Genomic DNA, 27,412 nt, shown 5'->3' on the forward strand with positions numbered 1-27,412 from the left:
GTTTTTCCTAATATTCAATCTAAACCTCCCCTGGTGCAACTTGAGGCCGTTTCCTCTTGTCCTATTGCTTGTTGCTTGGGAGAAGGGACTGACCGCCACCTTGCTACAACCTCCTTTCAGGTAGTTGTAGAGAGCAATAAGGTCTCCCCTCAGCCTCCTCTTCTCCAGACTAAACAACCCCAGTTTCCTCAGCCACTCCTCATAAGACTTGTGCTCTAGACCCTTCACCAACTTTATTGCCCTTCTTTGGACACGCTCCAGCACCTCGATGTCCTTCTTGTAGTGAGGGGCCCAAAACTGAACATGGTACTTGAGGTGCAGCCTCACCAGTGCCGAGTATAGGGGCACTATCACCTCCCTGGTCCTGCTGGCCACACTATTCCTGATACAAGAATGAGTGAGCAAAGGCAGTGATGGTAACACCTGACTTCTTCATGTACTGAAATGTGATGGGCTGGAGGGACTCCTGTATTACCTTTGCATCTTATTTCACTTAATTGCTTATACACTCAGGATAAATATTCAGATGTCCTCTTTAAACAAACATATGTGTAGAGTGGTGTATAATACAACTAATGTGTAGGGAGTAAGCTTTTCATGTGAGTGTTCTCGGTTGCTTTTAAATATTTTATAAATCAATTAAGTGCAACAGTAAAAGGAAGACACACACTAGGATATCAAGCATATTGACTGTTACTTATGTTTGTTAATTTAAACCACGTCATGAACTTTAAGTGTTTGAAAACAGTTGTATTAAGATAGTTGCTGTTGAGTTGCAACCCTCTCTTGTTTTGTGCTTTTTTTAATGTTGGATTTTGGCAACTCGTATTGTTTTGATTGATTACTGGAAGAAAAGAACGTTTCATTGTTATCCCTCCAAACTGAAATACCTTATGCAGCATGGAGCATCTGCCATTCTGGTCATCCTACATACACATCTTTGATATATATTTTAACATTTCTGTGCAGCACAGAGAGCAACAAGGTGCTGATTGGGTTTAAATAACAGTTCTCACGGGTAAGTCCTAGTCAGCATCAAGGAAAAATCCTGTTCACTGAGGGATGGGCTCATGTAATTTAAGTAACTTTTCCTAGAGATTAAATTTCAGGAGAGTGTGTAAAATGCAACATAATAGAAATTTGTTGATTCTGTCCTTTTTTTAAAGCAACGACTGGCAATACTCTTTTTTCGTTCTTTCCAATGTGGTGATATAAATATTTGGAAAGCCATTCAGTGACTATTTCTGTATGTACAATTGGATTTGATTTATTTAGTGCTATTGAAATGTGAAAGAAAGTAACGTAATTTGTTAAGGTATATGTATTAGACTTGACTTATAGGTATTTATTTTGTCTCTTGCATATTGAAATTGCAGACATTTATTATTATTATATACAATGTCTGGTTAGTGTTGTGTCCTGGTAGCAGCCAGAGAAAACTGTAAAAATATTTCAGTAGAGATATGTGTAATTGATATCTCTGACACTGCTTCTGGTCATAATCTCATTCGTAGAGATTGGTCTGAGTCCTAGAGTATCAGTATCAAAATGTTTATTCCCTTAGTTGCTGTAAAGTGTAACAGATATTCATCTATATGAATATATGTTCCTTTGGATCACATGAGACCAGAGGTGTTCATAGCTTTCAATCCTTCCAGTGGCAAAATTAGTCTTATATGAAAAATTATTTCGTAGCCACTCTTCTCTTGCCTTTGTAACATGTGGCCAGAGGTATGAAAAAGGATATATTACTTATGAAGCTGTATTTTAATAAAGTTAGTACTTTCTTCTAATTTTTATTCAAACTTTTGGTAGGGAAATAGCTGTCTGGCTCTCTTGCCTGTTGAATAAGGGTGGTGAAGGATCTTGGAGTTAAGTGCAGGGCTTTGTAGAAGCACAGTATGCCATTGCCTTCCATGGAGATGCAGTAACTTGCTCTATAAGCGACTGACCATCCACAGAGGATGTAGTTCATGTGTGGGCTGCCTGGTCTTCACTTGAGAAACTTTAGACCGTACCTTAGTATTGTGTAGTATATTGCCTTGTAAATTACAGCTGTACGATAGAATTAAATTTTTACAGATATTTACGGTAGAATTAACTTATTAAGCACCTTTTGAATTACAGTCATAATGATAAAAATATTGTTTGCATTACTGAAAAATCAAAATTTGAAATATGCTGATGAATTCCCAGACTTTCAGTAATGCTTCTCCTGAAGACCACTTTTCTTAACGGAATTAAAGAAAAAATACAGAGCAGAAATTCAGTGCTTTATCTATAGCATCAACCTGACCTTTTGCCTTTCCCTTATTCCCAACGTATAATTTATATAGCTCATGAAAACTTTGAGCAAGCCCATGTTTTTTTTCCTCCAAGTTTGGAAATAAGACTTAGTTTATTTAAAATGATGTTGGGGAAAGGGAGTATAAATAATGCTGTTAAACCTAACATCTATGTACACTGGAATATTACCTTTTACCTAGTTTCTTAGCTCTCAACACCATTGCTTTTTGCTGCACAAATCATGACATTGTTATATCAGATAGAGGAAAACACAAAATTGTGACTATAATTGGCTTTATTTGCCAGCCTGTTCCTTTCTTGGATATGATACTTAAATGTACATTTGTGTAGTAAATCTATGTAACTTGTTGCATTTGGAACCTGTTATTTCTGAAGGAGATGCATGAGGAAATGATGCTTCTTCCATTGTCCAATGAGTGCATACAAAATCCTTGTGAGGGCAATTTCCCAAGTGTTTCTGGATAATATTGGTTGACTGCAATGGAGAGGGTGGTATGGAATAAAAACTTGGTTTAGGATATGATACTAAAAACTGAGTCTTAAGGTTTTTGGTTTTTTAATGAATGTAAGAACAGAAAAGATAGCTGAATTGGAAGTGATGAGAAGTAGCAGAATTTGAATTTGTTTGAAACAGTACATAGGTGAATATCATAAAATGAGGAAGAATTGATGTGACTTCTATGAAAGAGAGTACTATGTTATATATGTATGAGAGTTCTTTGAGAGACTTAGCAAGCACATGGACAGGGAAGAACTGGGTGACGTTACTTGGATTTCCTAAAAGTAGTTGAGAAGATCCATCCCAAAAAGTTTGAAGAGAAGGTGAATTGCCATGAGGAGTGCATTCTTACATTGATAGATGAGTGCTAAAAGGGGAGATGAGGGAAAAGTTCACGTGTAGAAATAAATTGTCTTTTTTCATGATGGAATCTTGTGTGGGTTTGTGCTGGGAATCCATGCATTTCAATGTATTCATAAACGCTGTGGAAAAGGGGTAGAATAATGAGGCAAAAAAGTTTGTTGACAGTATTAAGTTATTCAGGATGTTGATACTGAAGGGCTAGCCATGAAGGATTGCAGAAGGACATTGCTGTACTGACTGTTAGATGGCACCCTGCAATTTCATCAAGTTAAATGTGGTAATGCGGGCTGGGGAGATAGTATGAAGAAGGCAACCCTTGCTTTATGTACACAGTGATGGGCACTGGAATTATATAATTTGATAATTAATAAGACCTTGCAACTGAAATGAAAATGCCTGTTCAAAGTTCAGCAGTAGTCAAAACAGCAATCAGAACCCTGGAAATTAGGAAAGAAATAAAGACTTGTTATACCGCCATTACATCTTTATCTTACGCCATGTGCAGCCTAGTTTGCACCTCACAGGGCCATGTTGGCAGAACTGCATGTACAGACAAGGGCAGAAAAGACAGTCAAAGGAATGGAATAGGTCTGTGTGAGAAATTACTAAATATTAATATTCTTTTCAGGCTAGAACAAAGATGACTGGAAGATGGTGAGATAGGGGTCTGTAATACTGGTGATACAAAAGAGGTAAATCACTGTTTTTTCCAATGCAGAAGCTAGGTAAACCCAGTGTCACTGATGAGCAGGGGTTCAGATCAAGAAAAATTTGTTTCTTTGCACAGGTTTTGATTAAACTATGTGCCTTTGCCAAAAGATGTTGGGGATGCTAAAAATTTACATGTATTAATAAATAAATTTGAATTCCTTTTGTGAAGGGAAATTTTATGAAAAAGATCAGTTGGTACTGGCTCAGGAATCACTGAGCTGTGGGTTGCTGGTGGCTAAAATAATATGCAAAGAAAGTATCACTTAAAGGGCAACTGTATACTACCTTCTATAAACATCAACTATTGAATACTGTTTCTATTCGTTTTCTCTGACCTAGTGGTATGTGTAGTAAATAACACATTTTCTACCATGCCCTAGCTCAAAGAAAATGAGAAGAGGTAAGGAGAAAAAACCCAAAAGAGAACAGAAAAAAAGAGGAGGTAAAAATAAATTATTACGAGAAGGTAGAAAGGTGTTAAGAATAAAAACAATTTAAAAAGAGGGAACCAGAGAGGGACAGGAAAAGCAGTCCTGAGAGCAGCCATCACTTCTTGGTGGGGTCCAAGTAGGAGTGGGTGCTCCTTGCTGATGCTCAGCCCAGAGGCATGATTAGACAGGGAGCTTGAAACAGTTGCCAGGTCTCTGCTACTAAACTTACTGCTCTTCTGGGCACTTGAAATGGCCAAGCTGACTAGGGCTGGGTGAAGTTTGACAAGAACATCCCAAGACTTGGTGAGGCTTTGGATGTGGAGGGTAAATAAAAAAGGGAGTGTATATGCAATTTCAGGAGATTTGGGAGGAACTGGAAAAGGAACCTGGCATATTTGATATCTAGATGGTGAGAGGGTCTTCCTCTCACCATGGAATGGGCATAAGTCAGGATCCCGCAAGCACACCTGAGTCTCTGTGTCTCAAGTCCTTCACTGAGAATTTTCCAACTTACATTCCTGTTAAGCAATACTCTTGGTTAACAATATAAGCTACCATACTGGGGTTTTTCACCTTCCTATGGCAGTAAGTCATGCTGCTGAATGTTTTGGTGTGACACAAGGCCAAAGAGTTGGAGGAGTGAAGCACAGCTGGATAGGGAAGTTTTTTGAGGCGTGATTTCAAGGTGGGTTGGTTAGCTGTTATACACCCTCCTAAAGAGATGTGGGGAGGAATTACTGATAGTTTTGAAGATGTGATGCAGGTTTGATCCTCTGTGTCTCTCTGTTAATATTTCTGTACAGTTGTGTTAAGATAAAAACTTATAGCAAAATTTATTTTTACAATTCAGACAGTAAAACCAGGTTTAGAGATAGTCTTATAAAACCAGAACAAAAATCCATCCTTAAACCCCACCTATTACTTTGATGATCTTGAAGACTTTCAGTGTTACCTGTCTGATAAGCTGCTACGCGCTTACATGGCCATTTGGCTGGCGGCTGATTCTTACTTTGCAAGATCATTACCCTGGGAATTGCTTTTATTGAGACAGATTAGGATTTGGTGATAAGTGTATCTTTGTGGACTCATTTTGTCCCTGAAGTGCCATTCAGATTCAAGCCTTCCCTTTAAGGATTTCCTGTGATTTATATTCAGTGTTTAATCAAACAGGCATACTTCTATCTAAAGTTTATTGATTGTCCCCCACCTAATTATCAAAATTGTGATGTGTGTAGGGCATGGCTGGAATCATCACACAGCAAAGCAGTAAAACAACTTCCCCACACACAAATTCACTGCAAATTGATCTGGTGTTTTCTTTAGCTCTAAATGGCTTGGGAAGATTAATGTTCATTTGTATTTTGTAGTTTCCAGTATTGTTTGCAGTGTGTTTGGAGCTGAGCATGTTCAGTCATCTAGAATACTTGAGATAGGCAGTTCAGAGTCTTGTCCACTGCTTTCTAGAATAAACTGATAGAACATTAAATTTTCATTGACGTTGCAATCAAGTGTATACTACTACTAAGTGCGTCGAGTTGAAAAATACTGGCACTTTTTACCGTAACTTGAAAATATTTGCTTTACTTTTGCTATGCTTTTTCTCACCAAGAAAAATAAAATTGTTCCCAAAAGGTCATATGGAAGGCGTACATTTAATGTTCTTTCTAACTTGATTATTTAACACCTGTTTTTTTCAAAAACTGAGTCAACAGTTTGGGAATGGTTTCTCTTACCAGTACGGTCAGACTCCTCGTGACTTGTCTCTGATTGTGTTATACTTCCCCTGCCCCCTCGCATCAAATTCTGTAGAAGTGTGGTCTTTGTTCCTTCTCAACATTGGCATTCTTTGGAAGTGATTAATTTTGTTTTATTAAGCATCAGATATGCAGTTTCTTTCTGTCGCTTAGTTAATTTTGTGTGTGATAATGCCATCTACCTTTAGAGAGGGAATGTCTCACCTTTAGTTTTCTGAGTGATGTGCCATAGTTCACGAATGCACACTACAAAACAAAGCTTTGTATAATTTTATAATGGATTTTTATAGTTTTTATCAGAGGTTAACCTTTTAATTTATTCAATTCAGCTGGTCTTACTGAAGCAGCATTCTCCCAGACGTTGTATTTGTGTTGTCGTGACTTTGCTCACAAAGTGTCACAGGGACTCTTGGGTGAATACACAGCTCTTCGCAGCAGTGCGCTTTTGTGGGCAAATATCAGGAGACGGTTTCTCCCCATTAGCTATTAAGATAGCTGGGAGATGAATATTGCTTTAGTTTAGATTAGCATGTTCTTTTTAGTTTCTGGTGCAAAATCAATTACTAAACAAATGGGAAAAATAAATTGATGCAACAACATGTGAGGTGGTTTTTGAACTGGATTTTGATAGGTATGTGTATCGTCAACTGGTGATAGGTGTGCAGTGTTTGGAGAAAATTTTTTATTCTCTTAGAGTACATTTTAAAAAGCGACTTCAAACTGTTGTGCTCACTACAGCAGTGCCACAGTTTTCAACAGAAAGTTTCTGTAGTTACTGGTTTTTCACATCAGAAATGATGCAAATACTTTTGCTATGTAAGTCCTCCCAACTGTGAACTTATGAAAATAACTAGAGAAAACAGGTTTCGTTGGTGGTCAGATACCCATCAACCCATGGTCAGACACTTAAAGAAATACTGATCAGTTTTTGGGCAAGTGTTTTGTATGAGTTGATGTTTATCCAGAAAGGGAGATAGATGGCTGGTGAATGGAATTAGGCAGATTTTCTTCATAATTCACGGAATCAGATGGTAGCTCAGCTGTAAAGCATGTTTTTGGAAGTTTGCATAATGGCTGTGTGTGTCTGCTCCTTTGCTTTCTTCTTCCGGCTTGTATTGTAAATGTGACTAGCGTGCTTCAAAACCTCTGAAACTTCTCCTGGTTTTGTCTGCCACTTGAAGATTACACTGTTTCTTTTTTGACCCTCTTAAATGAACTGTATTTCTATTGTGGGAAAAATGCAGCTGCCTGATGTGATAAGGTTCCAACTTCATTTGAATAAGTTATTTTAAACTGAGAGCTACATTTTATATGAGCATACAGATAGCTAACTGTATTTCATACAGTTATTTAAAAGAGGGGTTATGTTTCATTACGGTATCTGGGCACAGACTTAGCAAGTTGGTGACAACAGTTCAGGAGTGAGTCAGGTCCCTCTGAGGCACACCGGAGCTGCCCTCCCAGGCTGAGGATAACCATGTCAGGCAGTCTGGAGCCACATCCACCAGCCTGGCTCTCATTTGCTCCCTGCTCATCTCATTTTGTGTGCTCCTCCAGTCCCATCCTTCCCAGTTGATCTCCACTACTCAGATTGTAGTGGCATCTGCCATCCCCTTAGTAATCCTGTGTGCAGGCTGAAGAGTCCTAGCCATCTTTGTTCTTCACTTAGAAGCTTCTCCATAGTTTTCATTATCCCTAACGATTTCATGCCAGCCTTGGCGATCGGAGGGGAGGGCAGAAATTCCAGAAGTATTGAGAGGTTGAGAGTGCCCTGCAGGTTAGTACAGTTGCCTAAATAATGTTGTGGTTCTAAAAGCCCGTTTGCTGCATTTACTACTGAGATTTTTCTGGTTTACTGTTGAGTTGATGCTTTCAAAGAAACGTCTCATGTATCAGCAGATCCTGTTCCTGAATGGCAATAGTCAGCTTCAAAGCCAGTGTCCACTACTTCATGTGTACTCATGCTTAGTTTGTCTGCCTTTTTATTACTCATTAGTGTCGCTGATGTTCCTCTGCAGTTTTTGATAGTCTGACTTTCTCTGTCCTATCCGGAATATATGTGATGGCACAGGCACAGTCCCCAGCATAGGTGGGACTCTACCTTCTACTGTAAACAAAATGACCGTTCACTCAGATTGTTTGCTGGCTATCTTTAAGGTGTAATTGGTCAGGTTATTTGTTTGCAAGGGCCTGTTTAGGAGCCCTTAGTTTCTTTGGAGCCATTTGTGAGATATCTTTGGTAAATGTCTTTTAGTAGTTCAGGTGGACTATATCAGTGATTCCTCAGTGTGCTCATCGAGTCTTTCAGAGAAGGACAACAGGCTAGGATGTTGCTGTTCCTTACAATAGCTGAATGGAATTATCTGTGCACCCACTAGTTCTTTTCTTTCGAGTAATACATACAAATTTTTCTGGTACAAACATTGAACCTAGATGATCTGTTCCTTCCCAATTCTCCCCTTGAACCTCTGTCAGAAATTCATGTTGCTTTTCCTGTCTCTTAGAGCTACGAGATTGAGACTGTTTCAAGTAAGAATTCAAGAATCACAGCTAGGAGGTCTTTCATTCTTGAATTCCATTCTAGCACTTCATTATTTTTCACATTCTGAGCTTGCTCTTTACCTTCTCATAAACACACTTGAGGAAGATTCTGGCATGGGAAGTCTCCACAGTTTTTCCTCAGTGTGGGTCTAAAAAGAGAAGGGAAGGGTTCTTTTTCTGTAGAGCTTTATCTCCTATGAGTCCTCTTTTATGTGCTGATTGTCTTCTGGTCCTGGAGGAGCACTCTAATAGATCTGCTATTCCTTCTCTCTTCTGAAAAGGGCGTGTTTTTATGTTTTTTCCTGTTTGTTTCTCGAACTTGACTTCTGTATTTTTTACATGCACATTACCTGTTAGAGCTTATGGTCACTTTTTTTTCCCCCTCCCCTTTTGGATACCACTTCTGATTTTCTGAAATATATCATTTTACTTCAGCTAGTTTCACTGACTTTACTATTTAGCCATGTTGCCATTTTTTCCTAGTTTGTTTAAAGGCTTCTTTTATGGGAGGGCAAGCAGTTATCTTCTACCAATGGGCATGAATACCTTACAAAAGCATGATCAGGAAATAATTATAGCAAACTGTTTTGGCTAAGCATTTGTGCAAAAGGGCATACAGGAAAAAATGAGCCAGAATATAGGCACAAGTTTAAAAAACAAAACCAACATATATATTTTTAACTCTTTATTTTCATATTTTATAATCCTGCATAAATTGCAGTTATTCTGCTTTAACTAGATTTGAAGAATATCTCATTTCTTTAAATAGCTACTGTCTTAAAAATCATCTATGCTAGATGAAAAACCAAAGTTTTCATTACTGGAGAGGCAACCAAGTCTTGCTTCTCTAGCCGGCCTAGCAGTAGAGCAGATGGGTTTGATGGATGGACTATTCGATGGGTAAGGAGTTGGCTGGAAGGCAGCATCCAAAGAGTTGCAGTTAATGGCTCAATATCCAAATGGAGATCAGTAACAACTGGTGTCCCTCAGGGGCCCATATTTGGACCAATACTATTTAATATCTTTATTAATGATATAGTGGGATTGAGTGCACCCTCAAACAAGTTTGCAGATGACACCAAGCTGAGTGGTGCAGTTCATATGCTTGAGGGAAGGGATGCCATCCAGAGGGACCTTGACAGGCTTGAGGAGAAGGTCCACATGAACTGCATGAAGTTCAACAAGGCTGAGTGCAGGGTCCTCCTGCACGTGGGTCAGAGCAATCACCAGCATCAGTACAGGCTCGGGTATGAATGGATTGAGGGCAGCCCTGAGGAGAAGGCCTCGGGAAGGTTGGTAGATGAAAAATTGGACATGAGTTGGCAATGTGCACTTACAGCCCAGAAAGCCATTCGCATCCTGGGCTGCATAAAAAGAAGCATGGCCAGCAGGTTGAAGGAGGTGGTTCTTCCCCCGTGTTCTGCTCTTGTGAGACCCTGCCTGGTTACCACATCCAGTTCTGGGGTCCTCAGCACAAAAAAGGCATGGACCTGTTGGAGCAGGTCCAGAGGAGGGCCACAAAAATGACCAGAGGGCTGGAGCACGTCTCTTATGAAAACAGGCTGAGGGAGTTGGGGTTGTTCAGCCTGGAATAGAGAAGGCTTCAGGGAGACCTTATTGAGGCCTTTCGCTACTTAAAGGAGGCTTATAGGAAAGCTGGAGAGAGACTTTTTACTGGGGCCTGTAGTGATAGGACAAGGGGTAACAGTTTTAAACTAAAAGGGAATAGGTTTAGATTAGATATAAGGAAGAAATTCCTCACTGTGAGGGTGGTGAGGCACTGGAACAGGTTGCCCAGAGAAACTGTGGATGCCCCATCCCTGGAAGTGTTCATGGCCAGGTTGGATGGGGCTTTGAGCAACCTGGTCTAGTGGAAGGTGTCTCCGCCCATGGCAGGGGGATTGGAACTAGATGATCTTTACAGGTCCCTTCTGACCTAAACCATTCTGTGATTCTAAGTGGAAGGGATTCCTGCTTGACTATTAATAAACGTAATGTATGAATTTGCTGAAGATGGAGCGAAGAACATGTGTGCTGTCAGCAGGTATTCAGGAAGATGTTTGTGCATGTTAGGGTATCTGTATTCAGAAAAGCGGTGGTGGGGTTTTGGCCCTCTCATTTGGATTAAACTATGCTGGGAATGTCTATGTTTTATGTAGTTAAATTCTGTTTAATATTAAAAGATTGAGTTAAGAAATTTTAAGAAATTTCACATTTCTTAATTTTGAGAGTGAAACAATATGAATTTTTTCAAAAGCAAAAAGCAAGTGTTGCATTAAATGTTGCAAAATTGCAAGTAGCTGTTGCACACTGGTCCCTCACTTTGTCCCTAGTACAAATGCTGCTGCTTCGGACTTCTGCCATGCACTGACAGACCTAAATCACCAGTTTTCCAAGTGAATGTACTTTTCAAAACAAAATGTATTTATAGGAAATTAAAAGCTTCTTAAAGGTAATTAAGGAAAAATAATTCAGAAGAATGATTTTTTTTTTTTTTTCCTTGGCTTCTTCCAGGTACTAAATTTGGGATTTGTGTTCTCCTTTAAATGGCTGTTAAAACCTGAAACAGGTGTATCCATTGTCCAAAAAGCCTATCTCTACAGAAGTATGTTCTTAATTTTGCTGTTTCTTTTGGTTCACTTTTTTATTTCTCTAGTTTGAATTACTTGTCCTTAAATTTCATACTAAATTTGGCTCTCTGCTACCTGGAATAAAGTAACGGGATGCTAGCAACAAGCCATATTATCCTGTTGGTTTTTGGCATATTCGGATGTGTGGTACTAAGATACCTGCCTGCATGCAGCTGATGCTTCAGAATCAGTTGTGTGCAACTCTTCCATGTTTCCCAGCACTGTGTTGTAGCTTTCTTGATGCTTTGAACCGCGCCATCCCCTTTTTTTTCCTGATCATTTGAAAGCTGATGGACTGGTCAGGTGTGGTCCCAGCATATCTGCGTGAGTCAGCAGTTCTGCCTCCTCATAGCTGTGTATGTCATAGGTGAAAGAGCTGCTGTTCCTGTCTCTGCTGCGACTGTTCTCGGATTGGCAAGGTGGCTTCTTGAATCTCAGCTGATTTCACGTTGGCTCACGTATCTGTGAATTGCTTTTACTAGTGTTTTGGGCTTTCAGAGTGCTGACCAGGAATACCCAAACTGACTCTGCTAAGGCTTTGCCTGAATGTAAGCAAAATGTTTCTGGTGCTGTAGTGGCCCCAGAAGTAGTTGAGCTGTAGTTGCATGTCATTTAGGCACGCTGGTAGCCAGGATGAGTGACCCACAGTCTGGTAAATCACCTGTGAGTAACTGAAAGTTGAGCACTGAACTATAAGTATAAAAGAGAAGAAACTGATTGGAGACTTTTGATTTTCTGCCTCTTTTTCTCCCTTTCTGCTGTGGTGGTGAAGAGCATTTATGTATTTGAATTCTAGAAGCACATTGCTTTTTGTTGTATAAGAAGCACGTAAGTAATTCAGAATATTTTGCAACAGCAATTAGCATTAGCATTAGTGAGAAGTAGTAACAGTTGTTTTAAAAGTGGATGGCTAGCTGTAAACTGGTTATAATTTTGCTGTTTTAATGAAAATCCTTTCAAGCCGAGAAGACCGATGCTTATACTTGGACAAACCGATTTTTTTTCAGTTTGTCTTTTGACAGCTATGCGAAGTTTTAGTTAAAACTGGTTTTGACAGGAAAGGATAGAAAAAAGCATCTTGTGTTTGCAGGGAGAAGAAATCCTTGTCTCTTGGAAACTCAAATACAACTGAAGAATATCTATATGTTAGCTTCAGAGCAATAAATTATTGTAAGCAACTTGGGGAGCATGACCTGTATTTAAGATTGTCTAATCCCTTCCACTGTGTGTTCCTGTTTACTGTTGCATTTTACTTTGTTAAATGTAAACAATTCTGAATTATGTTTTCTGAGCTAGCAGTTTGAAAGTTGAATGAATTTTAGGAAGTTAAGGATATTCTTAGTATCTTTATGGATATTAATTTAGTTCAATATATTGCATTGCTCAGGGTATGTAGTAGGAGAGGGGTCTTTTGGCCTTGTTTCTGTTTCAATGACTGTTTTATGGAAAAGCTCCAATTCTTCCTGTCTTTAGGAAGGAAATAAAAAGTTGTCTATTGATGGTCATTCCCATTATCAGGGCTCTATTTTTGAGCTAATGTGCTTCTAAACTTGTGTTGTAAACAAAAGTACAATGTAAGTTAAGTCAAGAGTATCCTTAAAACTGGTTTGGCATTTTATATCTGGTCTTTTCATGTATGAAAGCAGCAAAAACTAGACAGTCCCTTGTCTGTTAACACCCAGGGTTGAAGGAGAAAAGAGCAGCATTTTGTTCAAAGCCATATATTGTGAATAATCAGAGGTTTTCAGAGCAAGTAAATAGCCTTGGATGAAGGAGTCAACTCAGTGTGAAGGAAGGAGTTTTTTCCAATTACCACTTATCAGTCATAGCTATGAAGTTAGTTAATGTACAGTTCTCACTGTGTAGCAAACTTCTGATGAATATCTGTCATGCTGGATTGCTTCTGCTAGGATATATGTACAAGTAAAAATAATAGAGTTATTACTGCACACTGGGAGAAGAGTGCTGCAAAACTCTGTTACTTGTGTACTGTGGCTGTTTTGGTGGTTAGATATTAATGAAGTTACAAAGCTGTGTTAAAATTGGGAACCCAGCTGGATTTTTGCTTAAGCATTTGTAATACTTCTGATATATTATTTCTCTGAGTTAACGCACTGAATGGAGGAAGTCTATTCTTTTTCCAAATATGCTGTTTTAAGTGGCAACAGTGCTACATGCTCTTTCTCACTGGGCTGGATTTTTTTCCTTAATGGAAAATAAAAAGATTTGACTCAGCAGGCGTATGATGATGAACATAGAAAGTATGTGGTTAAGCATCTGTTATTTTTCCATAAAAGTAGTCAAGCATATTCAATTTTTTTTCCCTAGAAAGAAACACTTAATGAGAGCCACTGTATTTACGTATTGTGTGTATTTCCTTTGTAACTTCACCTGCAGATGTCTGCTGTATTTAGTGCTTGTAAAACTAGGTATATAGTGACCATTGCAAAGAAAAAACTGTTATCTTTTAAGCATTTTGGATCTTACATTATATTTTATTGGGCCTTTATATTTTTTCTCAAATGAGGATGCCTTTTCTGGTGTAACATATACATAAAATCTGATGAAAATTAGAGTGGCATTTTTTGTGGAAAAATAATGTATTTTTAAGTACTGCTTAAAACGGCAGAATATATTTCTGATTTTTTTTTTTTTTTGGCAGTTGTACTCACTAAATGATTATAAGCCACCCATTTCTAAAGCTAAAATGACACAGATCACCAAGGCAGCAATCAAGGCTATAAAGGTAAGAAATTGGCTTACTTCTTTTGACTTCCTTTCCATTTTTCATCTGTGTCAAAATAACTGAATAGCTTAAAGAACTTCCTGCAGAACTTTTCCACCTCCCTTGTTCTGTGTACAATTTGCAAGTTATGATCAAATGTGATAGTGATGGGATTTTCAGGAGTGCAACAGAAGGCTTAATTTACTGTGTTGCTTTTGTTTGCTGGGTGTCATATGTGAGAAGGAATTATACCAACTTGACTCTGCAATCAGATCTGAAAGACAGGGTTTTTTTTCCTCAGTTTAAAAAGGAAACACTAACATTGCCTGAGAACAGATGAATAAATATAAAACTACAATGCCCCCCACCCTCCCCACATGAAAATATAAGATATGTGTGCCTTTGGATCAATACAATTGTTTAAGTTTTATTTCATTTTTATAAATGCCAAACATACCTTTTCATGGGGGGTTGTTAATAGAATTTATTTTTGATGTTGCTTGCCAAACAGCAGTGGAGCAGCAGCAAACAGCACTGAAAAGTGATGAAGGAAAGAAGTATGCCATTAGTGTTAAGCATTAAAACAAATGGAAGCTCAGTGAAATCTGGAGAGGTGAAAAATTTTGAGGATAGGATAAAAGCTAAAAAGCCGTGAACTTACGCTCTTCGTATCTACATTCCTCTGCTGAGAATGCAGACGCATTTTCAGATAATGAAATCCACATTGGGATTTTGTGTAATTCGGAGAGAGAGCAATTTGATGACAGAAGAGTGAAATTCACTGTCCTTAGATACGAGAAGTCTGTGTAAATTAGAGTCTATATGTTGCAGTATAATGAAAATGCTAAAAACTTGTATTGAACATAAGTAGTAAATGATAGTAAATGGTTCTATAAATTAAACAATTAAATGTTACCAAAATGTTGTATCATGTATTTAACTTGGAAATCCTGCTTCCACTCTTACCATTTCAATAACAACATTTAATTGTGTAGAGCAGTTATTGAGATGATGTAGAGCCATTGTGGTATGAGCGATTTAAAAAAACCTAAACAGGTCAATTTTAAAGTAAAAGTATTCAGTAGATGTTATAGGGTCTTCCTATACTCATGTTTTTAGGTTATTAAAGTGAACACTTGAAAAATAAATGAAATAAAGAGAAGTGCTATGCTTAGTAACATTAGGCTAACATCTTCAGTCATATACAATGAAATAACAGTATGTTTTTGAAGGAACAATTATATTATTCTCTTAGTTCTCACTAAATAAGTGCATGCTATTTAAAAAAATCTAGTGGGGAAAAAAAACCTTCAGAAGGCAAGAAAAACTGAGATTAGCTTTTTTTATATGCTGTTAAATGTTCTAAGGAAGACAGCATACTGAGCTGTGAGTACTGGGTTGCTGGTTAATCAACCAAAGTTTCTAATTCTGGTTTTACTATGTAATATTGCAAGATTTGAACAAGTATATGAATCTTCAGATTTTCTCCTCTATTGAAATATTATTTTATTTTCCAGTTCTACAAGCACGTTGTACAGAGTGTTGAGAAATTCATTCAAAAGGTAAGTCAGTCATGGGTATTTTGTGTTAGCACTGAGAAAAATTTCCTCATTTCGGATTACAGAGTATTGAAGACGGTCAGGTTTTAAGTACATATACGGATTAATATTTTTATCACACATTAGTTTATTTCAGTTTTTAGTCACATTCAGTTTCTGCTAGTAATCAGTAGCTGATCATAACCTGTGATGCAGAAAGACAAATACTTTTCCCCCATTTCGTAGTTATGATATACTTTGATCTGAATGACTGTGGATACTCTTAGGACTACTGCTCTGTATGTATTCATTTAATGTTAAAAGAGGCTGTCAGTGTAGCCCATGTGAACAGCTAACGGCAAAAGAACTGACAGTGGTTTGGCAAGTGACAGTTGCTTTTGCTTTTCTGCCGTTTTCCCATAGATTCTAAAGCTGAAGGGAAGATGACCATTTACCCTCATCTTTTGTGTAGCATAAGATGTAGCATTTCAGTTGGTGGTTCCTGCTAGTAATTTAAAACAAAAAAAATTTATATGGCTAGACTGGAATTACTTTTTGGAAAGATGCAGTATTAATTTAAAGATTCTGAATAACAAAGAATTTTATTGCATTTTGTTTTCTTGCAACAGTTAATTATTCTTGGGTAAAACTGCATTTTATCTCCAGTTGGAAATGCATGGATTCCCATTTGTGAGTCTTTCCTCTTTGTCTGCATCATACTTGATTGTTCAGTTGATCATTTTGGTACTGAATTTCTTCTCCTTTTGTAAATAGGAGTAAATTATGATCAAATTGCCTTTTTATTTTGACAAGCTACAGAAGTTAGTCTGTTAATGTTGCAATGTCGGATGCAATTTTTCTTCTGTTGTCCATTTTATGAAGCAGTCTAGATTGCTGTGTGTCAGTAACCTGTCTTCCTCGTTACCTTTTATTCCTTGGTGCCCAGTGTATGCTGCAGTGCCTTTTGGCAGTGGTTGGACAGTGTAAATGGGGTTCAGCTTCAGCCTGGTGTTTTTAACTGTCTCAGAACAGTTCATTAATGAATTATTTAGGTACTTAGAACATCAGTCCTTTGTGGAAAAGGTGTCATATGCATGGTTCATGGCTGTAGTAAAGATTAGTAGTATACTTTACCATCACTGCTAGTGTTTTGTCAAGCAGTTGTCTTTTGGGACATTGCCTCTGACTTCTTTCTACCTCAAAGAAAAAGGATCAGTAGCCTCTGATCCCTGCTTAATACTACAGGTGGACATAGGAGGATGAGAGCATCTTGCCCATCTCTGATCAGTAGCACTTCACAGTTTCATGTCCCGAAATTAATCCTGAATTGCCCAAGTTCCAAATACTGCTCTTTAATTGCAGTGGCTGTGGTTGGCAATTCTGTATTCAGAGGCATGAGAGAAGATTTATCCTCTGAATGCAAGAGTGGTAGTTGGTCAGGAATTGGACTGGTTGTTTGTCACCTTTCCACAAGCTGCTAAGAGTATGGGTTATCTTTGCACATCTGTGTTCTGTATCCAGTACTGCTTGATAAGGGAGTTCTGCATTGTTCATTGCTGGTTAGAGAAGGCAATGTATGTTGTTATTGATAACCTTGTCAATGATCGCTCTGGATTAGGTGTTTCCCTTTGGTGGGCTTGATGTGTTTTTTTCAGTATTTCATGAATGATTTAGTGAATCATGCAAATTATTAATAACATCAAATAGTAAGTTCTTATTTTAGTAGAATGGGAGATAAGCAGATGAAAGCTCTTTTCTAGCCATTTGATATTTATGGACTTAAGTTGTATGTTTGGAAAATAATTGGATTATTTTCCTGGAAGCAATCACTTCAAGTTAAAGCTCAAAAATGCTGAATCTTCCATTAAAATCTGCCATGGACTTGTCCAGAGTGATGTCAGTGCCATCTCAATTAGTTTAGTGTTGATTCTTTTCTACTCCAATATTTTCTTTCTTCAAAATTACTGAAACTTCAGGTGAAATTACTGAAACTTCAGGTGAAATAGTTGTCCATGACATTGTGTTTTGTGACACTTAACTCACAGGTCCCTTGTTGTTCTGGTTGACTGTTTTATTCTCTGGCAAAAATCACTCCAGAGGTCAAATGGTCAGATTCTATATATGTAAGGATATTCCACTGTGAGAGCAGGACTTGAATAATTTCTTTGAGGCAGGCTCACTGCCCCAGCTGTCATTCTTCTTTATTTAATTTTTTTATTTCTATTTTATTGTCTTTTCCCTCGTTATCATCTCTATTATTATATTCATTATAATATTTTCTTGCTTTCTCTATGTGCTGTGTTTTTAAATACTCCACCTAGCATATTTGCTGAGTTTTCTTATTAAATATCTGTGTTTTTTATTAATTTCAATATTGTGAAAAGTCATATACCTGTCTGTTCTGTATGCGGAATACTCTCATTTTTGGTAATAATGTAGTTAACATTTGAGTAGCTACAATGCATTGAAGTGATTCTTTGAAGACAGTGTGTTATATGCAATTAGATTTTAATTTCATAGTTTTAATAATGCACAATTATTCTTAAAAGGATGCCACACACGTTCTTAAAAATAAAGAATGCCATACTTAGACACTGGACCATGTTTAGAGCCTAAATAAATGCTTTCTCGAGGTTGCAAATGTTAGCAAATCAACACTTTTCAAAACAGGAAGTTTGTATCTAGGGTATGATAAAATTAGTAGTCTGAAGAGTTTGTTTGGCACTGTATTAGAGATGATGAATTTGGTGTGTTACATAGTATGTTTATAGACTGTCTGGACGAGAGAGGGAATGGGTGTACTTTCCCATATTTTCCATGGTACCTTGTGTGATAAGTGTGTACAACCAATATTCATGAAGTGAATCCATGTCATAGTATATTCCGGTGATGACTTCATTATATTTTTGTACCAATTTTCATTCTGTCTTAAAACTGGGCGCACTAGTCAGGTGCAATTACTTTTGTAATTAAAAGGCAAAAAATTTAGCTTTAATTGTTAAGTAAGTAAAATTACCTAAGTAATTAGTATTGTAGTTAGCAGACATGCTTTATAAATACAGTGCTGTTTGTAAATTATGCAAGTTTTCCACAGTTTTAAAATAGGTATCACTGGTATATTCTCAACCAAACAGATGTCCACATAAATACGTTCTCGTTCTGGTGGGAGCAGGATATACCACACACTACTTACAACAATGTAAAATAAAGTAAACAAATGTTAACTTCAATGTTGACTTTGATCATAAAGAAGGAAAAATATAATTATATTTACAGCTAGTCCCAAGGTACTGTTAAGAATTTGGTCATGCTTTATGCTCTTCTCTTAAAATAGGTACGTGCACTTGAAAAGGATATGTGGTTCATGTGCTAATTTTTAATAGCTATATTCTAAAAAGTTTTTTTTAGTGGTGATAAATTGATTTTAAACCATTTACATATTTGCAGTATACATATCGATGGGATAATTCAAACATTAACGTTTAGCTATTTTTGAGAGAGTTTCCTTTTTCAGGACAATTTGTTAAATAGCGAACATTTTGGTAATACTTTGACCCATTTAAAAACTAGAGAGGACTGTTTGTATTTACTCTGCTATTAATGTTTTTTTTGTTTTTTTCACGTATGCACATTTTAAATTATTATTCTTTGTAGTGCAAACCAGAATACAAGGTACCTGGTCTGTATGTCATTGACTCTATTGTAAGACAGTCCCGGCATCAGTTTGGGCAAGAAAAGGATGTATTTGCTCCAAGATTCAGCAATAACATCATCAGCACTTTCCAGAACTTGTACCGTTGTCCTGGGGATGACAAGGTAAACCACTTATTACAGGTTTTTTTCTAATTAAAACAATCTTTAGTATGTTATCTATAAAGAATAAAGATTTTGATCTCAATTCTTGCTTGCTAGAGTGGATCTAATTACAGACTTACACATTTATATGTATTTCTTTTAATTTTGCTTGTTTGAGTGTAGGGATAGGGGAAGACGCATCCAGTTAAATGAATTAAAATTTTGAAAAGGGTTTCAGGAAGGCTGGATGGATTTGAGTTAATGTATTTTGATGGGGAAAAATTAAGCGGGCATTTGGTGGGACAGGGAGCTGTAGTCAGTGTTTTATTGTCTTCTTCCCCTCTTCAGTGAGAAAATGAAGGTTTTGTATAGTGTCAAGGAATAAATAATCTTTCTTGGTAGCAGTAACTTCAGTGCACACTAGTGTGTTTTGGACTGAAGGAGCAATAGAAGAATGGCAAAGTATCTTAAAAGTTCCTTTTCCTTTGATACCGAATCAACCAACAGCTAAATAAGGCCTAACTTGAACAGTTTGACCCAGTAGTTCAGCTGTTCCCATGGACCATACTAGTCAAGATCGCTACCAAATTATCTTTATAATAGGTTGGCTGGGAATAGCGGAGGGTGCAGGCAGTTTAATTTCCTTCATACTTGTCACTGATCTTACAAAAACTAGAGTTTCCTATTACTAAATTGAAAAATTACAAAAAGATGTGAAATGCTAAGGGCTTTATCTCCACATGAATTTGTGTAATGGAGTCATTAAGTCAAGTACTAAGTGAGGCAGGACACCGCAGGAAGAGCAAGACAGGTTATTCTTTGAATAGTCGCATGCCATCCTACAGCTTTTCCACCAAAGATCTGAAAACCCAAGGCATCCATGGAAGGGTGATTAAGGCAAGTTCAGCCATTGCGTGTCTCCTGCGGTTGTCTTAGGGTTCTTGCCTTTTTAGAGGAGTTAGGACCGCTGTAGGAAAATATGTCGGGCTCTGCAAATTTTAAGTGGTTGGAAAACTCTACTATGGGTGTCTGTCTTCTCTTCTGCAGCTGAGTTCTGAGCTGCTGCTGAACAGGTTATTTAAGTTAAATGGCATTTTTCCAGTGTGGATTTAGGTTATCTGCATGATCAACTTGTGCTGCTTCAGAGTGTTTTACATATATATAGGCATGATAGTTAACATTTTTCTTCATTTAGCTGTATTCCTTAAGCAGTATTAGTTCTTTTGTATAATCATTTAGCTTACTACTCTGTGAAATATATTAACATGGCAATAGTCTGACTTGTTGAAGAAGGAGAGCTGGCACAAGGATAGGCGCAAGCACTCAGTTTGTGCCTGGCTTTAAAAAAAGATAGTAAATTTATTGTGGGGTAAGAAATAGTGCCACTTATTCTGTGATATTTCAATGCATGGCAACTAATATGTCACATTAGAGGTGTCTGATGATGTTGTGGTTTAACCCCAGCTGGCAACTCAGCATCACACAGCCGCTCACTCACCCTGCCTGCAGTGGGATGGGGAAGAGAGTCAGAAGAGTAAAAGTGAGAAAACTCGTGGGTTGGGATAAAGACAGTTAAATAGGTAAAAGCCGCACACGCAAGCAAAGCAAAACAAGGAATTCATTCACTGCTTCCCATCGGCAGGCAGGTGTTCAGCCATCCCCAGGAAAGCAGGGCTCCATCACGCCTAACGGTTACTTGGAAGACAAACACCATCACTCAGAATGTTCCCCCTTCCTTCTTCTTCCCGCAGCTTTATACGCTGAGCATGACGTCATATGGTGTGGAACAGCCCTTTTGGTCAGTTGGGGTCAGCTGTCCAGGCTGTGTCCCCTCCCAACTTCTTGTGCCCCCCCCAGCCTACTCGCTGGTGGGGTGGGGTGAGAAGCAGAATAGGCCTTGACTCTGTTTAAGCACTGCTCAGCAGTAGCGAAAACATCCCTGTATTATTAACACTGTTCCAGCACAAACCCAAACCACAGCCCCATACTAGCTCCTATGAAGAAAATTAACTCTATCCCAGCCAAAACCAGCACAGATGTGAAGAGGGATAGTAAAACATAGTCTGTTTATGGTCTATAAAGCTTCTATCATGTTCATTTCTAGGATATTTTTCACCTCAGTTAGGGAAAATGTATTTTGCAGTCTGAAGTCTTTCTGCTGTGTTGCGTATGGATTCAGTATTATAGGAAAGTCTGTACTGTGAAAGTAGTTACCATATATCTGACCAGCAAAAAATTGTGCTGTCAAAGATACGAAGGTTATGTACCTGTTTTTTGGCATTTTGATGTTTAGTCTGACTAAAAGGCATAATGGAGAAACACAACAATTTGTTTGTTTTTTTTAAAAATCAAGCAGAAGTATAGTAGCATTTCATTTAAAGTAGCAAAAAAACCCCCACTGAGTCCTTCATCTGGCTCAGCCATGGAAAATGCAAGGGGGAGATAGATACTGAGGTGCAGAAATAGTTTTCTACTCCTGTTCTGTATAGAAGAGGGAAGTTAGAGCCTCTGATGGAGGTGTCGGGGATTGCCTTTCAAAACAAACTTTCTAAGGAAAAAGGCTTGCATGCTGTAATGCTGAATGGAAGCCTTCAGAGATTTCTCTAAAGGAACACTAAATTACATCTTCCATGCAGTGAAAATTCAGCACTTCTCTCTATTAAATTTAAGTATCCTTTTGGAATTCTGGGCAAACAGACTTTTTTTTTTTCCTTTGGTTTGAACACTGTGTGGTTAAGTACTCTATGTTCACGTGTTATAGAATTTAAATAATTAAACCTTCTTTGTGACAGCAAACACAAGATCCTATGAAAAACTTTCTGTTCTTTATAATACAACTAACTGCCCCCCACCCCCGCCAAATAAGTAAGGTTACATACGTTACTATCCAACTTTTCAAGATCAAGCAAAATCTTGCTTCTGGGTAGAAGTGAAGCTTAGAAAAGAAAATATTTGGGAGCAGATTAGAACAGTGGAATAGAGATGTACTTGGAAGCTGAACAATGAGTTACATGTGATGGAATTGTATGAAGTCTTAATTTTGGTTTTTTTCTTCCCCGTATTCCACATTTTTAATATTACTATGTAATTTCAATAGGCAGGGAATTGTATTCCAGTTTAAATTCTTCACTTCATCAAGAGAGGTTGCAAAATATTGAGCTACTTTCCTAATAAAAGTAGTTAGCAGTCTTATTAGTATATGCCCATTTTTCAGTGGACATAAGTAATTTTGGTTCATAGGTAGGTCAGAATTGCATTCATATATGTTGACTATAAAAGTTTGGGAGACTAATAAGTCCTTACTTTAATTATTAGTAATGCTTTCAAATGTTCCCTTAAAATAGTTCTCCTTCCATACTCTCTTCCAAGACTAAAGGCATAAAAGTGTCAGATACATTTGTTTTGGTTTGGTTTACTATATTTCGTTTTCTGTTGAGAGAAGACTGTCAGTATGTGCATAGTGTGTCTTTACTGTTGCCCAGGCATCTTATATAGGTCAGCTTCAGGTTCATAGGTTAGGCATCTTTGGTGTGACACCCAGTGTAACTGTTCTTACGGTTCTTACTGTTTGTAAACCTAAAGGTGCTTCAATCTAGACAGATTGACATTGCTTGTTAAGAATTCCATAATTGAAAATAACAAGAAATTACTCAGGCCTTTTGTTATCCTTTCTTCATTTTAGAGTAAAATTGTTAGAGTGCTAAATTTGTGGCAGAAGAATAATGTGTTCAAGAGTGAAATTATTCAGCCTCTCTTGGATATGGCAGCAGGAATTCCTCCTCCAGTTGTGACTCCTGTCTTGCCCAGTACTACAGCTGCTATGAGCAACAATACACCAGGTAAACAAAAACATGTTAAAATCATACTTTGAATCAAAACACTTGTGTCAGCTTTGGTATGTTGGCTGTTAACATGCTGAAAAATCTCACTGGTTTCACTTTATTTCACAAATAAATGAATGCTAGAAGGAAATATATTATAGCCAGCATCCAGGTCAGGGAAATAGCAAAACCAAGAGGCAACCTGTTGTGTTTACTTTCCAACTGTATATTATAAATATATTTAGATTGAGTAACAGTGCAATAAGACCTAGTTTGGCACTCGGAAGTCAGAACAGTAGATCACTGACAGAGTTAAAAACCCAACACAGCAGTTAATGCAATCTTTGTTAATTAGTGGTGCCACAGTTGAGAGAAACGATACATCAGTATCTTTTTGCTATCCATAGGATTGAGCTTGCTGGATCATGTCAGACAGTGGTCCTTTACTTTTGCTGGCTGACAGCCAATGATTTCGAGGGGAAAAAGCCATATTGACAGTATAAGCTGCAGCCAGTGACATACTTCCTTCTCCCTCAAACCTGAAGTATGTGGGCCAGAAATCATGATGGAGAATCATGTGGGCAAAAAGCTGCCAAGTTAACAAACGCTAACGTTATTATACATGCAGGCTTCATCATTTTGTACTCTAAAGCATCTTCCTTGCTTATGTAGGTAGATGGTGGGGAACTGGCTTTTCAATTTTTTTCATTTTGTGGAGATTATATTGTTAAAGAATGGGATATATGGGAAATTTTACATATAGAAATTGGGTTTTGGCACATAGGGGCCTGCTTTTGTCACCCACCTTTTGCTGATCCCATGCTGAAGAGCAGTGAGGTGGACAAATCCACCTTATTTTTCATTGGTGTCTGTAAACGTGTAAAAGTTCCAGCTCTTGAATTGGACTTACTGCATCTTCTAGCTCAATATTTTTTATTTTCATTAGTTTGATTACTTTAAATTGTGGAAATCATAACTTTAAAGCTTTTTTGAATTCTGATGCAAATTGTCTTTTAAAACAGTAATCTAGTCATTTACATTTAATGTTCATCATCATATCTCTACTTCTGATCTAAAAGTAGGAGTATTTTCAGGGTTGGAGGATTATTCTGGATTATAGCATGAAACTAATTATCGGATTGCTGATTTAGTCTCAGTGTTCCTCTTGAAAAAAATGGTAAAACAGGCAATCCTCATGAATCCAGCTGCTGCAGGTTGAAATTTTTAGTAGAATCCTTAAGGCTGCTCCTGGGGATTAACTGCAAGTCCAGTAAGTTCTGGACTAGCAGACGTTTCTGAGTAGATTGCTAATAATTGTCATTTGGTATATATTGTTTCCACTAAGTGGTTTGGATTACTGTGTGAAACCTATTTATTTTGCATTTGTCAGTGTTTTTGTTAGTAGTTCCCATAGGTCAATAGTGGACAGAGCTGTGAACTACACTTACACAAAGTAATCCTGCTACTTGAGGAATGCTGATGTGAGTCTGTGTTATTTTTGTGTGCTCTATGTGTGTGTCAGAAAAATAGTTTAAATTGATGTTAATGGAGTGCTTTCTCAGTATTTAATAATTGGGTTTGATGCCCTAGGAAGATTATAGTATCTTTATAATTTGATTTCTTGTAATCCAGAAGTTTTTGCTGTAGAAAATAAACAGGAATGTTTGTCTGGTTTATAATTTCTTTTTACAGCAGGTTTTTTTTTTTTCCTTCTCTAACACTATTTCTAAGTCTGTATGTTAAAATATTTTGGCATATTGGATTTTCTCTTTTTTAGGAACACCTGTGACTCCAGTTACTCCAGCCAATGTGGTGCAGAGTTTACCTGATCCTTGGGTATCTCAGATTGCTAATACAGATACCCTTGCTGCTGTTGCACAGATTTTACAGAGTCCTCAAGGCCAACAGGTAAATATTTTGTAGACAGTTACACTGTACACTGTTTGATACTTTGTGTCTTTAAGGTACACTTAAGGAATACTGCTTTCGTGAGTATCTCTTAGTTTTGTGTCTGGTGTTCATGTTAACTATCCCATGAGGTTATTCATCACAAGTAAGTTCCAGGTAAACTAAAACTTCCTGCTACCTTTTGTAACCAGCCTTCTTTGTTCCTTAAAAGTATTGCAGAATGTGACTTCAGATAAGATGGTCTGTAATACATATGTTTCCTATATAGTATTGCAGATGACTAAATCAAGACCAGCATTAAGATTTCACGGATATAGGTATAAAAGAGAATGCCAGTTTAAGCATATTTCTCTGCTGGATGCCCCAAGAAGCTAAACACTGTACAGAATTATGTAATGGGAGTGTACACATTCTGGAAGTGCATTGTGTGTTGATTCTTTTCTTTGTCTTTCCATCAGCTAAATAGTTTTTATTTTGCAGCATTTAAAAATAAGGTCTTAGAAGTGGCCGTGTTCCTCGGTTTCTAAATGCTAAACTCCAAAAAAAGTGGCTTGATATGCAGCATGCATTGAACTGCTTGTCCTCTTAACCTGCAGCCACATAAGTTGAGTGCACACAATCGGCTTTCTGTACATTGTTTTTCAGTTTATGCTAGAACTCTGGCACCAACATAACTTTGGCATTATGATTTTTACTTGGGCTGAGGAATAGGATGCTTTACCTGCTGGGGTACTAAACAAAAATCCCATGCATATGAATGAGAAGCAGTCACCAGTGAGCTGTTACGAAGCACTGGTGCTGACAATAACAACAACTTTACTTAGTGAGATTGTTTTACAGTGTTCAGCTAAGCAGAATTATCTGTAATTGTTCATAAGTCAAGCAAAGGGAGTATTTTTATCTGATTACACTGAAAGAAATTGATGGGTCATTGAAAAGCATAACAAAATGAGTTTGTGGAATACTTTGCGAAATGTGGAGGAAAGAGTGCAATAGTTCTTAAATAAGGAAGGGATGTGAAGTGAGAATGGTAAATATATGGAAAGTCAGTAAGGTAATTTTAAAGATTATTACCTAGAGTGTATTCTTAAAAAAAAAGGAAAAAAAAAAAAAAGGACAAAGCAAAAGAAAAAGATTATGAAGATGAGAAGGGAATTAGAGTTTCAAAGACGACAGCAAATCACGAAGGAATAACATTTGGATATTTAGCTCAAAATGGTAAAATGATTAAGAGAATGGATTTGGGGAGAGGGAAAAGATGGAAGATAGTCTTCAGCAGAAATGTGGAGACAGACTGGGTACGCAATAAATCTGTACATGCAGATCTTTAGGATTGGTAGATGAACTGCAACATTTTCTTCCATCCCATCCACGTCTTTTCTTCCTGTTCTCCAAGCCACTCCACTCCACCCCACCCCCCCACCCCAGTTCCAAAGTCCTTGATTTTATCTTGAGATTATGTTTTATGGGTGAGAATGCATGCAGGTAAATTGAGAGTCTAGACATAGGAGAGGGCAGAGTAAGAAAGATGTAACCAACAAGAATGTGAAAACAGCTAGAATGGTGACCACCCAGGATTTTCCCACTCTAGAGCTTCCATCTCTGCTTCTTCAGTTTGATTCCTTCCTACTCAGAGCAACGCATAAGGTGGCCCAGCCATATTTGCACGTCTTTTGTGTATCAGCCGAGAAGGGAGGGGGCAGCTCTTCAGCTTTGCCTATTGCAGTAATTAGTGAAAGCTCTTGGTGAGGTAGAACAACAATTGAAGCATTTTCAGAGGCTCTGCTGTATAAGGAGTCTGTATAACTGTTTTTAAAGAATAGGAAGAGTTGTTTCACGTTATCAGAAGGTAACTCTAAAACAATCTTGAAAAAAGATCATACATTTTTGATCCCTTGTGGAAAAGAAGATCAACCTAATCAGCTTATGCAGAGTTTCTAGTGAACCCTAGTAAGAAGGGAGGGATTGACTCCTGTAAGAGTTCAGTGGTGAACCCCATGAGGAGGTGGAATATAAACGTTAAGATAATTAGGGACTTAGGTCCACAAAGTTTGAACTACCTGGATTTCCTCAACCTTTTTTCCAGGTAAGGCCCCAGGGGTTTACCTCATGGAAGGTCAAAGGACTGCTTCTTCTAATTCCATGGTACTTTAGGAGGGCTTCTTTCCATAGGGATAGTATTTTTTCTTTTTGTGTTAAGGTAAATCTGTACAATTTTATGGGAGCATCTCTATTCAACAGATGAATAGATCTGCACATGAAAAAGCCTTTTATTTCCTCGCTGGGCAGCTCCTTTTAAAAAATTATATACAAATAGGAAGTCAGAGTAAGGAAATCAAGATATGCCAGGTGATTGGATTGTACATTTGTTCTAAAAAACTGGGGAAGA

At 37.6% G+C, this 27,412-nt stretch overlaps 1 protein-coding gene across 8 annotated transcripts in view; it reads left to right on the forward strand.

Annotated features, from left to right (window-relative positions):
* SCAF8 (SR-related CTD associated factor 8) overlaps positions 1-27,412 on the forward strand; it is a 104,211-nt gene that overhangs the window by 10,640 nt on the left and 66,159 nt on the right. For 6 of the 8 annotated variants that reach the window (XR_015707999.1, XM_087773584.1, XM_087773585.1 and 3 more), the window contains exons 2-6: positions 13,899-13,982; positions 15,479-15,523; positions 19,154-19,315; positions 22,977-23,133; positions 24,893-25,023. Coding sequence is in view for 7 of the 8 variants with exons in the window: in XM_087773584.1 (XP_087629710.1) it covers positions 13,899-13,982; positions 15,479-15,523; positions 19,154-19,315; positions 22,977-23,133; positions 24,893-25,023 (579 nt within the window). In the remaining variant the exon portion in view is untranslated. Of the gene's footprint in view, positions 1-13,898; positions 13,983-15,478; positions 15,524-16,128; positions 16,190-19,153; positions 19,316-22,976; positions 23,134-24,892; positions 25,024-27,412 lie in introns of those variants that run through there. The other 2 variants (XM_087773590.1, XM_087773589.1) reach the window with 2 other exon arrangements.

This window comes from Nipponia nippon, unplaced genomic scaffold (assembly GCF_047370975.1).
Source record: "Nipponia nippon isolate SJK-2023a ecotype South Korea unplaced genomic scaffold, ASM4737097v1 scaffold_4, whole genome shotgun sequence".
NCBI classification, from domain to species: domain Eukaryota; kingdom Metazoa; phylum Chordata; class Aves; order Pelecaniformes; family Threskiornithidae; genus Nipponia; species Nipponia nippon.